The following is a 12,445-nucleotide window of genomic DNA, read 5'->3' as shown; positions in this document are numbered from 1 at the left end:
TGAACAAGAACTGAACTTGTTCAATTCTTCAGGACAGTGCTCTTCCTACTAGGTGCATGGGTGGTGAACCTAGCCACCAGAAGAAATCTGAAGTTAGATTGCTAGATGACTTTTACTATCATGTTTAATAAAATTTACCATTAGTTATGTAATTTCTTGTTTATATAGTTCACTGAACCATGTGCTGTTATATAGTTCATCATTTTTGTGTGTGGTTTTTTTATAACTAAGCAAAGTTTCAGTGTCAACTTAAAACATATTTTATGATATAATATAGTTACTACCTGAAAAGGAAGGACCTATTGCATATCTGTATCTTAACTGCAGAAGGTCTGAATAAAAGCCTGTCTTGTTAGTCCCTCCACCAACCTGTGGTGAAGAGTCTGCTGGATTACTTCTTGGTTTATTGACTGTCTTTGCAACTGTCTAGGTTTCAGTTTTATATGAACTGTAGCTTCTAATGCTATATAAATAATGGTCTTCACCCACAACTATGACACAAGCTGTAGGTCACAAGTTAGCGCAATATCAGGCTTTTATGTCCAACAGAAATTAGGCTCTTCCTCTTCTATTAGAGAGGTGATAAATGTTTTGAATAAAGGTAGTTTGGCGTGTACTGTTGGTAATGCAAAGGTTTAATTCTCACTGTAACTTTCTACCTCTTTCAAAGGCCCTTTCAGCATTTTGATGCTCTTCCACCTTTCCAGTGTTCTGTACCATTCCTGTCCTGCCTAACAAGCTTGATGTTTCCTTACTCTTGCAGAAGAAAACGCAGAAATTACACTGGATGTGTCATTAGCATATCGCGATGACACGTTTGATGACTGGGAAGAAATAGCACATGCAATAGAGATCAGGAAGCTGAAGTGCACCTTTGGCTCACCAAAAGTAAGGTGTTCTGATAATGCTGGAAATGGGGAGGTGTGGGAGCACGATGGGAGATATTCTCTTTTTTTTTCTTCTTGTGGTGGTCACTAGAAGCTCTGACTGAATTGTTCAACCATAACTTTCGAACTTGCCAACTTTCTCTTGTCTCCAACTCTTTGAAAACCTGATGAACTCTCTATGCGATTGGTTCTATTTCATGATACAAGAGAAGGGGCTGAAGTCAGAGGTGTGAATCAAGATGGTGAGGAAGAAAAGGCTATGACATCAATGCACAGATTCAAGTGCAAACAGAATTGTCCTCTGCAATTGTGGACAGGCTGGAACTCCAACAGTTTGAGATTTGTACACCCTAAACCATTCTAGAAAACTTGGACCTCTCCATTTCGTACTTCTGTGACGGACAAAACCTTGCTCTCTAGAAAGGGCAAGGAAAATAACTCATCAGGGACACTGCAGCAGTTAAAGAACATGGGGAGGTGGGGCCAGAGTTGCTTGAAACAGTTGCTTAATGCCTCAAGGTATAAAGCTTAGAGCAAAGAGCACAGCTAGCAGTGAGAACATAATATCCTATTCAAATAAATCTTTCTTTTTGTTCTGTAAACTGTAATTCCTGTGTTCGAATTGATCTGGTGTCTTCACCACATCATGTTTTTTAGCTCTGTGTCTTGTTCTCCCATTTCACAGTCCCTTTCAGCAAACCACTCACACCTCCAGTAACACTTGTACTCTTCTATAGAGTCATACCTATTGCAGTAAATAGGTATAAGGTGTAGAGTGGAATATTGCTGGTAGAACAGGACTTTAGGAACTCCAAACCAATACACGTGTGATGGGGTTGCATGTATTTTTTGGCTCAAGTTGTGCCTGCTGAAGAAGTTTGGTTCCCAAAGTAGACTACCATTTTGAAAGGTTTCAGTGACTTTCAGTGACTTTATTTGAGAGCCTGAAACATGAACCTGATTGACTTCAAATGCTATTGCCCAAAACAATCAAAAACTTGCAGAAGAAATCCCCAAACCGCTGATGCATATCTCCAGACTTGCACAGACTTTTCTCAGCCTTGGGAAAAGGTTGGGATTAGCAAAAAAATCTCTAAATGCTAGTAATGTTCCCAGCTATGTTCAGAGCTGGGAGTTTTACAGAAATGCACAGCGAAAGTGTGCTCCTACATAAAAGGCTGACCACTATTGCCACTTTGTGTTCTTTCACTAGACCCTGGAGTCTGAAGGCCGTCACTATGACTGTGACTTCCTTCCGTTCATGGAGATTGGAAGTGTGGCTCACAAGTACTACCTCATCAACATTCGTCTCCCTGTGAACGAGAGGAAAGGCATTAACGTGGGGATTGGGGAGATAAAGGATATTCGCCTCGTAGTAAGTGTTCATTTTGCCTATATGGGGGTTCGTCGCCTCGCTTTAGGGAATGACTGTACTCTGTGCGGTGCTGGAGCCAGCAGGTGCTTCTGGACTGGAACTGTCATTGCAGAGTAACTGCTGGCTGTTGTGACACCTTTCTTGTTTTCCTCCTATTTAATCTACAAAGTAGGTCTGTGCTTCTTCACAGGTGTTTCCTGCTGTTAATGTGCTGACCTGTGCTCTCCTGTGCTGACAGGAGAGTCAAGTGCTTCCTCTTTCCCAAGGGATCTCCTCTTCGACCGTTCTCCTCTGACGAGCCCTGCCTGGTTCCCTACCTGAGCCCTGAGCAGCGCCCTTCTCCTGAGCTCCCCAGTGACCAACTCCAGAGCGAGGCTCTTCCCATGTTTCTGAGGGCTCCCTTTCTTTCCTCCCCTCCTTGTGGTGGTCTGACTTGGGCATAGAGCTCTCCTCTTGGCCCTTATGGTAAAGAGCTAAGAAGCGAGGGAAGTGGGAGAAATGGGTTCGGAGGGTACCCAGCTCTGTCACGGAGTTGGCTATCTCGAAGCAAGTGTCTGGAACAGCTGTCAGCTATCCTTCTTTCTGCGCTCCCTTGGGGTTTGATGGTCGTGCTTGCTGTCGGCTAGCAAGCCTCCTACTGCTCTCTCTTTCAGGAGAACTTGTCAGCCAGCTTGCTATAGTGTTCACAAATGGGGCAGGGAGGCCAGGTGTCTGGAGAAACACATTAATTTGGCTGGTGTTCTTCCTAGCAGCGGTGACTTAGCGTTGTATGCGTCTTGTTACTTTTTGGGAACAGTTTGGTATGCTTTTTCCATGCTGTGTCAGAAGTGCTTCTCTCTCAGACCACGTTGTTCCTTATGATGAAAGCTGCATGTTTTAGCGTTAGTTTTCAGGACTTTTGAAGTCTGCTTGGATGGTCTGGGTGCTGAGTAGGCAGCTGCTCTTTCCTGAACAAACAGTGTATTTGAGTGAGAGCGGTTGCCTCTACGTTTTCTTACATGTTAAATACTGCAATGTACTTGCCTCTCCTGTCAGCACAGGAGAATAAGCACAGAATGTAAGAATAAGCATAAGTAGGAGTAATGACATTAAAATGTGTACAGCTGTTGCAGTCAACCTCATTTTTCTTTAGGGTATCCATCAAAATGGAGGCTTTACAAAAGTGTGGTTTGCCATGAAAACTTTCCTCACCCCCAGCATTTTAATTATCATGGTCTGGTATTGGAGACGGATCACACTGATGACACGTGCTCCTGTCCTGCTGGAGAAGTGAGTAGGGGCGAACACTCTTGGATAAGGTGGCCCTGAGGCAAGAGACCCCAGTGCTGATATCCCCGGACCCTGACCTAGGTGGCTCCTGCTCCAGTCCTTGTGTTGGAGTTATCTCTCTTCTCCCTGTCCCATTCCTTCAGCCAGGCACCTGGGAGCAGGAGAGCTCGATGGCTACTCCTTTCTTCCTTTCCCCTTAAACCCACAGAATTGGTGACTACTCCCTCTATCCCCATGGGTGAGTGGAGTTGCTGGGCTGTTCCAAGTCAGTGGGTGGTCAGTCTGTGTTTGGTAGATTTTGGGGCACATACAGGAACCACTAACTGAGATCCATGACAAAATCACAACCTCTATCAAGCCTCGCCAAGCAAAGACCCATTCCCTCAGGGCACACGTGGGCCAGGCTGCTTCATCTGGGGCTGCATTTGCTTGTGGCTGCTGTGAGGGCTTAGTCCCAAAGGGTCTGGTGGAAGGGAGGTGCTGCCTCTGGCTCTGGAAACACCCCCACTGCCACCCATCCAACGCTGCCTGATTCCTTGTATCATTGTTCTTGCACTCCTCTGGTTTCTATCGCTCTGTATCTCTTCCTTGCAAGCTAGAACAAGACTGTGTTTCTGCTTTTCCAGGGTCATCTTTGCTCTGGGAATTTCCATGACATTCATTAACATCCCAGTGGAGTGGTTTTCCATTGGATTTGACTGGACTTGGATGTTACTGTTTGGAGACATTCGACAAGGCATTTTCTATGCCATGCTCCTGTCATTTTGGATCATCTTCTGCGGAGAGCACATGATGGTAGGCATGACACAGAACGGAAAGTGGTTTCCATCCCCGCTTTGAGCAATACCTGGGCAACCGCCCTTTACTTGCTGTATATTGGAAATAGTGTTGTGGGGCCTCGTTCCAGATCAGACGATAACACGCTAACTTGCTGTTCTTGGTTTCTCCTGCTCTCCTCCCCACCTCTTGACCCTTTGAGTAGGATCAGAATGAACGGAATCGTCTCTCTGGGTACTGGAAGCAGGTTGGACCCATAGCTGTTGGCTCCTTCTGCCTCTTCATCTTTGACATGTGTGAGAGGTAGGTGAAGCCCTGCAGAATGTCTGCTCTGACACGAAAGATGAGCCTTTCCTTAACGACGTGCAGAGGAGGCTTAGGCAGGCTGCCTTCTGCAACAGTGAGCAGGAGTACTGCAGTGCTGGAGGCTCAGTGTCTGAATCCACGCGAGTGCATGTGAGTCTTGTTGCACACACTGTGACATGAGGAGGAGAAGGACAGAGCTTTTATGCCCCTCCTGGGATCTCCTGGTCCCTGTCTGTTTTTGAGGACATGGTTTCAAGATGCCTCAGTGAGTGAGCAAGTAAATGGTTTAACTCGCGTGGCTGGATGCACAAATGCATCTCACGTGCTGCAGTACATTTCTTGTTTTTCTCCCTAGTGGAAGGATATGGACAGAGATGTGATGAGTCCTTACTCTTTCCTCTGCGGGTCCTTCTGAGGGTCAGTGAGAAGCGCTAATAAACATGAGTATATTTTTGCAGCACTGGAAAGGGCCAAGTCAACTGAAGAGACTGAGGTGATCATGCACACAAGCCCAAACATGCAGGCACACACAGATGTGTGCCCCTGCTGACAACTGTTGTCCCACCAATGAAGGGCAATCTTTCTCTCTGAAGAGAGAACAGACTCCTAATGAAAACTCTGCAGTATTCTGACATGTCAGAGTAGCATATCCTGTCCCCTAGGGCCTAAAAGAAATGCTTCCCACCTTGTCTTCTCCTCATCCCAGAAGGGGAAAGCAATGTTGTCTGGCTCTTTCCAGGCTGCAGAGGAGAAGTGTGCTTCTCTCCGAGTCTTTTGGCATTCTGTGACAGTGCCGTGTTTTCTCTCCTCTTTCCAGGGGAGTGCAACTGAAAAATCCCTTCTACAGTATCTGGACCACTGAAGTGGGCACGGAGCTGGCTGTATCCTTCTGTTGGGCTTGGGCAAGGACCGTTGCTGCTGGGGAGGGAAATGTATGTTCCCTTCCTGCAAATACTCCTGCCAGATACCTGCTGAAGGAGGGGAAACTTTCTTCCTTTTGGTAGGCTGGGGCTGTCAGGTAGGGCTCAGGGGTTGTGGAAGATGCTGGTGTGGTTTTGAAGAAGCAGCCCCAGCTGGGTACCCCTGTCTGCAATTTGGAGAGATGCAAGGGAGGATTTAGGTCCTGGGAGTTATCACAGTAATGACAGAACAAGTGCTGTTCCTGCAGCACCCGCGCTGCTTTCCCCCTCGTGGTCTGAGCTGCAACAGCATTTTCTCCGGGGCCATTCATTTTGCTGCTGTGACTTGGGTGTGCATTGCTGAAGCATTTCTATGTATTGCTCTTTGGAGCTGCCTGGTCCTGTTGGAAGTGCTGCCGCTGCCGTTAATTTTTATTGCTGGGCTGAGATAAGCTAACACGATTAGTTCCCCTTCCGCTGCATCCCAGCCCTCTCGCAGGAGTCTCTTCAAAGATTGCACGCTGGTTGGCGACTGCTTTGCAACATCTCTGCTGAGCCCTTGCCTCCTCCTGCCATTGGAGCAGAAGTGTCGATTCCAGCTCAGCCTTTCTAGCTGGCAGGCCTTTCAATATTTTATCCCTCATTAAGACCATGTCGAGCGCTTGGGGGAACATCAGAGCATCAGCGCTGAGGCTGAACGGGGGAGGAGGGCTCATCAAGCACGCTCCCTTGCTCATGTCGGAGCTGCCGCCCGTCTTTAATAACTGCTGCACTTGAAAAGTTTAATTATGATCTTTGTGATATTACTAATAGAAGTGAATTACCTGAATAATGTTTAGTTTATACTATTTTCTTTTAACTTATACTGTTCAGATGGCCTTTATTATAGTTGCAGGCATTTGCTTGTGTCTGTATTTTCTCTTCCTGTGTTTTATGGTCTTTCAAGTGTTTAGAAACATCAGTGGAAAACAGTCAAGCCTCCCAGCCATGAGCAAGGCTCGCCGCCTTCATTATGAGGTAGTAACTTGTTATCACTTAGTCTTTTTATTTTTAAAACGCATTTTCAGCCTTATTGTGATTTTTCAAGAGCACACTGAAAACTTTTCTATCAATCTTTTCCTGAACCTGGAAAATCTGATTTTTATCGGCTTTCTTATGTTGCTGCAATCTTCCTAATGGCCTTTGTGTTCCTTTAGACTGTTATTAACGATGTTTTTTTCTTTATTTGGATCTTTATCCCTGATGTAATGTTTTGATCTCTCAGGAGGATATGTAAGCTAGCTCTCATTTTCATGAGTAATTGTGATCTCCCAGTTTACTGTCCTTTCCCTCAGAACAGTGTTTGAGGATAGAGGATAATTCTCCAAATTACAGTTTAAGCTACTATGGGGAGAAAGCACATCAAGCTCTCTGTATCCCAGTTTCTCCTCCTGCAATATCAGTGACTTGTTTAATGGGAAGTATTACTAAGAACTTCCTGTTTTTCCACGGTGCGCATTCACAGATTTATGGGGTTATTTTTCCTAGACAAATTACAGGAGGGAAACTGTCAGAATAGGATTAAAATCCAATGTGTTCAGCTAATTATCCCCTTTTTAGCCTGTGTTTTTGTATGTTATTTCTGTCCTAGCTGTCTTTAATTGCTGCAAAACAAGAGGAGCTCACTTTAAGTGCTAAAGCTGAGAGCGCCTGTTGTTTTCATGGGTGTGTAAATATTTATCACCAATATTGTTCTGTTTAATAATGATCGCTTCTGATTTGAACAGATCAGTTATCACTCATCAAGAATGCACATAATTCCTTCCAAAGAGAAAATAGGATCTGAAACAATCTGGACAAGATATTTAGCTTTTTTTTTTCATCTTTCTCTTTATCGAAAGACTATAGCTTGTATTGTACTGCTGTTGCAGCAGTGCTCCAAATACGATCATCTAGTAGGCCTGAATCCTATCTGGAAGAGTTAAATTAAAAGCCATTTGTTGTCATGTTATGGCCTAATAGTTATGCACGCGCTAACATTTCCATCAAAATTCCAGAAACAATTAAAAAGAAGAAAAAGAAGAAAGGAACTAAATGCCAAACTTTTTTTTTTTGGTAGTAAAATTTTAAAACTAGTAAAAGCAAATAACACACATGGTAAGATTCCAAAAAATGTGATTTTGAGCCATAAATTATTTGTCTTATAATCTACATTCTTTTGCAATACATAGCCTAATTTTTGATAAGCATTTAGAATTGCTGTAATTTCCTGCCAGATAGTCTTTGGGGGTGACGATTAGTCGGCTTGTACAAACCCAGTATCATCACTCTAGAAACACAGAGGTGCCTTGCTAAAATATATCATCTCTCCACAGATGTTATTCTAGACCAAAGGCATTTCTATTTGCTTAACAAAAGCTGAGAGCTATCAGATTTGCTGTTCAGTTAATGAAACCTCTAGCTTAGACTGATGTGCCTCCTCTTTCACATTACCTCATAGTAAATCAGTCACAAAAGCAAGTGTAATGGAAAGCAAGAGCTGTCCAGACATGTACGCCCTACTCGGTATATCGGGGAGGAATGCAGACGTGTGTGGGGAATGGAGAATATTGCCTGTCAGGAGCACGGTACAAAGGAGTGGGCGGAAGTTGTTTTGGTTTGGGGTTTCGTGGGTTGGACTTTTTTTTTTTCTGACTTGTCTTTTACATGCTAAAAACAAAAATGGTTTTTTGTGGATTCTGTTAATTGACCAGTGACATTTCTTTCTAAACAGGGGCTGATTTTTAGGTTCAAGTTCTTGATGCTCATTACTCTGGCTTGTGCAGCAATGACAGTCATTTTCTTTATAGTGAGTCAGGTGAGTGTGCTGAAATTCAGCTCCACTGGAGAATGTCAGCCTCAAATTCTCCAGTTACTAACAATGTCAGCTACTTGTAGTTTAGAGAGAAAGGTCTGTGTGCATGTTGTAGGTAGATTCGCTTTTTAAGAACTTGTTTTAAGGCTGCCATAAAACTGTTTAGGCTGAAACTTTCACAAAGGCCTCTGGCTCATAGTAAAGTCTGGGCCTGTGTTTTTTGAAATATCAGCCAAAATAGTTGAGAACCCAGCAAGAGGAAAAATGTTCCATTCATGTTAAAGGAATCCTGTGGCTTTTTATTCCCACAAAGAAACATAAGAAATATCAGCATTAAGTCAAAAAACAGGAAATATTTAGCAACCGTATTGTTTCTAACAGCATATATACCTATTTATTCTGAGCTAGGATGCAGTCTTTCTGTACAAATGGGCTTAAAAGTGATAGCCTACTGTTAAAATTGCATTTGTCTCAAAGATGGCGTTTATGGTTGTTCCTAAGCACAAGCAGCTTGCAGCTTCAGAAGAACAGTGGATACAGCCTTGCAGATCCAAAGATGCTGAACTATCTTCTTACTGTGTACTCTATAGAATTACATGTTCAGGAATATTTTCTCCCTCTCTGCACTGCTTATGCTTTGCGGTATGTGGGATGTCCTAACAGAGAATATAGCAGCAGAAGATTTTGGTCTAAAAATCTGTTAGACTGAAGCAAGGATTTGAGAAAGACCACTTTACAATTCGGTGCAGCACTCACTGAGTAGTAATGACCTTAACCGTCTCTGTTTATGGGCATAACACAAACTATCTTGTCCAGCTCCTCTTTCCAAGCTAGTCTGGATTTCTGTAAAGGCAAGGCTTGTACTCTTGTGGCTTCTCTTTGGAGCAGAACTTTCAATTGTTTCCAAAGGGAAACTCTCCTTATCAGGAAAAGGCATGCTATCACCTTGTGTCTGTTTCTTTAATGGAAAGCCAACATTGCAGTGTGAACAGTCTGTATATCTTCAAGTAATATTAATTTTGATGATACTTTCATAAATCTTGACAAATCTCTGTATGGCTAAGGCTGATGCTGTCAGCCTAGGTCTCTGTCATAAAACAGAAGCAGCAAGAAGGCATTCAGCACATTAGCTTTTCACATTATTCATGCTGTTTTTCCTTGTATAAAAGGTCTATTTATAGAAGTCTAATGTTTTCAGATGTAACTAGTTGTCTCCTAGGTAGTGCCCTTTATGTGACAATCTTTCCTGAACACATCAGTTATGGCAATGATATATCGCAGAATGAGAGATTTTGTCACATGTAAGAATGATAAATCAAAGAAATCGTCTGATGTGATCCTTTTGTAAGTTCTATTTTTTTTTCTGCAGATGGAGGCTAAAAAAGAGAATTCTAGGCTAATGTCAGTGTTACTGAATCTTATTACACATCCATTTACTTGATCCTGTTGTACTGACGTTTTCTTATTAATTTACTCAAAGCTAGTGCTATAGAGCTTATTTCTGTATTTTATGAGCTGCTGTGAATTCAGCCTTAACTGAACGTGTCAGTGTGTGTCTGATGTCTCATGGACAGGTGACTGAAGGCCACTGGAAGTGGGGGGACGTAACAATACAGGTGAACAGCGCCTTCTTCACAGGCATCTATGGGATGTGGAACCTGTACGTCTTTGCACTTATGTTCCTGTATGCTCCATCACACAAGAATTACGGTGAAGATCAGTCAAACAGTAGGTAGCTCTAAATGATCTGCACATGAAGGCTACTGTGGGAAGAAAGGAATATCAAATGGGTGATACTTGTGTGCTTTTTTACTGAAAGGCAAATTTATCACCCTGAAATGTTATTCAAATGATAGTTTGTTTTTCAAAACACTTTGTTTTTGCAGACATTTTATTTGATGACTACATCAGAAAAGTCTGCGTACTTAGTTAATGCTTTCTAAAAACATTCTAGCTGTTTTTCTTTTTTAATATTAATTTGTTTTAATATTAATTAATATTGCTGGTTTCCTTTCAGTAGTCTTCAGTAGCACAAAAATCTTCATCTTCAAATATGCTTGTATTTAAATAGCTTTACATAAAAGGATTAATAGAAATGTTATGTAGTTCTTAGTTCACATTATTGCTTCTGAAAGTCAGGGGTGAATAAAATATATCCTTTGCCTTCTCACTGTCCAATGTTTTATTGTGAGAGCAGTCTAACAGAATAACTTTGTTTCTCAGGTGACCTGGGTGTAAACAGTGGCGAAGAGCTTCAGCTCACCACCACAATCACCCATGTGGATGGGCCAACAGAGGTTTATAAGCTAGCTCGCAAGGAAGCTCAGGAGTAACACTGAGAACATCTCAACTGAGACACAGGATGAAGTGGAGTACACAGGACGATACAGCATCCTCCTTGAGGAGATGTGTCTAAGTAACTTGCTTTATGAATGCCCAATATCTAGCGTCTTTTCATAGAGCAGTGACACCAAGCAGAACATTTGTAAACTCTTTAATACGGAGTAGTTATTTCTGGGGGGAGGGATACATATATTGTGTTACACTCAAGCACGTAAAGATCTGCTAGAAAAGCATTAAGGTTGCAAAGTCGCACATTCAGAAGTTAGGAAGTGGCAGACCTGACATTGGGTAATTTTTACTTGGCTACCTTAGGCCTGTGCATGCAGTGCAAGCAGTGAATGGAGCTCAGTTAATGAGCAGGTATTCAGTATTTTGAGTTTTTTTCGTATGTGTAGCTTCTTAAGCAAGGTGTTAGGCTTGGGGGATGGACTAAAGCCTCACTTTAAAAACATTTAATTCCATCATCTATAACCATATGGAACCCAATTTGTGGTCGTTAGTACAGCCCTCTAACTCTACAGCAAACCTCGTATCACTTGAGTGAAGCATAACCGGGGAAGGCAGTAGATTGTTTGTAACATATAAGATTTAAGTAGTAGAAGAAGCAGCAACATGCTTTTTCAGTAGATTTTACTGTTTGTTGAATATAGGAAATGTAAAAACTTGATGCCTGAGTTCAGTTTCAGTTGCAGGAGAAATATGTGCTCTAGAGCTCCTGCCTGAATTCCTAGAGTTATGGTTCTTATAGCCAGCTCCTACCTATTTCTCAGCCCTTTTGGCTCTGCTGTCTCTTGTTGTCTTCCTCTATCTTACCTATTTGTTATGGCTCCTTCATTTTTATGCTGCTTATGTGCCATGAGGAAGAACAGAAAGAGCACAGAGCACAGGGGAGGCTCTGTTCTCAGTTTCCATGCCTGTAAGTTGGGCAGATTGCCAGAATGGAGCATACTTGGTAGAGATGGATTTTTCTAGCAATTAACAGACTTGGAAAAAACCCACTTGTCATACACTAGCATGGTTATTTGCTTTTCAGAGGAAAAGCAGTAGTAGAAGATGAGATCACCCCCCTTCTGTGAATAGGTGGAACTCTTGTGAGATGATCAGCAGTGGAGGAGAATGGGCACTAGTATGGGTTGGAGGCTTAGACTGGACTATGCTGGGGACAAGTTAAAAGAGAACTTTTGATGGCTTGGGCTGGAAGAACTGTGGACCAAAGGGCTCATCCTGCTTAGGACATAGGTTCTTCCAGGACCTGGAGGACAGCCTGAGAATCCAAAGAGCCTCATTACCTGATACTAATCAATGTCTGTGTTAACTGCTATTGTATCTCAACCTCCCTGGCCCAGTTTTGTCCTTAAAAGATAAGAATCTGCTTCTGCTGTCGATTGCTGAGGTAGCCGAGACTCCCGAGAGAACTGCAGCTTCTGCAGATGCCAACAGTTCTCACAGGTGCCAGTAGAAATGCTGTCCTAAAAAAGGTGACATCTTATCCTTGCGTTCTTTAAACCTCTGAAATTAACACATAAACTGCAAAATCAAAGCATAATTAGGAAGTATCAGATTAAGATGACCTGTGTAGCCTTAGTCCATCTCTAGCCAATGTATGTATTAAGACATGAAATTAAAGAGCATTGCATACTATTTTTATGATAAATTGTTTTGTTTGTGTGTTTTGGGCTCTGGGCAGGAGTTGAGGCTGTGAAGCTAAGAATCCTGTCCCGACTAGTCTCATTCAAGACGCATTGGGTCAAACTTG

At 42.7% G+C, this 12,445-nt stretch overlaps 1 protein-coding gene across 2 annotated transcripts in view; it reads left to right on the top strand.

Annotated features, from left to right (window-relative positions):
- The window catches only part of WLS (Wnt ligand secretion mediator), a 39,443-nt gene extending 27,751 nt beyond the window's left edge, over positions 1 to 11,692 (top strand). For both annotated transcript variants that reach the window (XM_009688992.2, XM_068953498.1), the window contains 10 exons: positions 764 to 888; positions 2,101 to 2,262; positions 3,395 to 3,531; positions 4,158 to 4,326; positions 4,514 to 4,611; positions 5,432 to 5,495; positions 6,387 to 6,530; positions 8,266 to 8,349; positions 9,921 to 10,074; positions 10,570 to 11,692. In XM_009688992.2, coding sequence (XP_009687287.2) covers positions 764 to 888; positions 2,101 to 2,262; positions 3,395 to 3,531; positions 4,158 to 4,326; positions 4,514 to 4,611; positions 5,432 to 5,495; positions 6,387 to 6,530; positions 8,266 to 8,349; positions 9,921 to 10,074; positions 10,570 to 10,679 — 1,247 coding nt within the window. In that variant the 3' untranslated portion in view covers positions 10,680 to 11,692. The remainder of the gene's footprint in view (positions 1 to 763; positions 889 to 2,100; positions 2,263 to 3,394; positions 3,532 to 4,157; positions 4,327 to 4,513; positions 4,612 to 5,431; positions 5,496 to 6,386; positions 6,531 to 8,265; positions 8,350 to 9,920; positions 10,075 to 10,569) is intronic.
- Positions 11,693 to 12,445: the final 753 nt, after the last annotated feature.

Source organism: Struthio camelus, chromosome 8, assembly GCF_040807025.1.
Source record: "Struthio camelus isolate bStrCam1 chromosome 8, bStrCam1.hap1, whole genome shotgun sequence".
NCBI lineage: Eukaryota > Metazoa > Chordata > Aves > Struthioniformes > Struthionidae > Struthio > Struthio camelus.
This window is presented reverse-complemented; position numbering and strand designations above follow the sequence as displayed.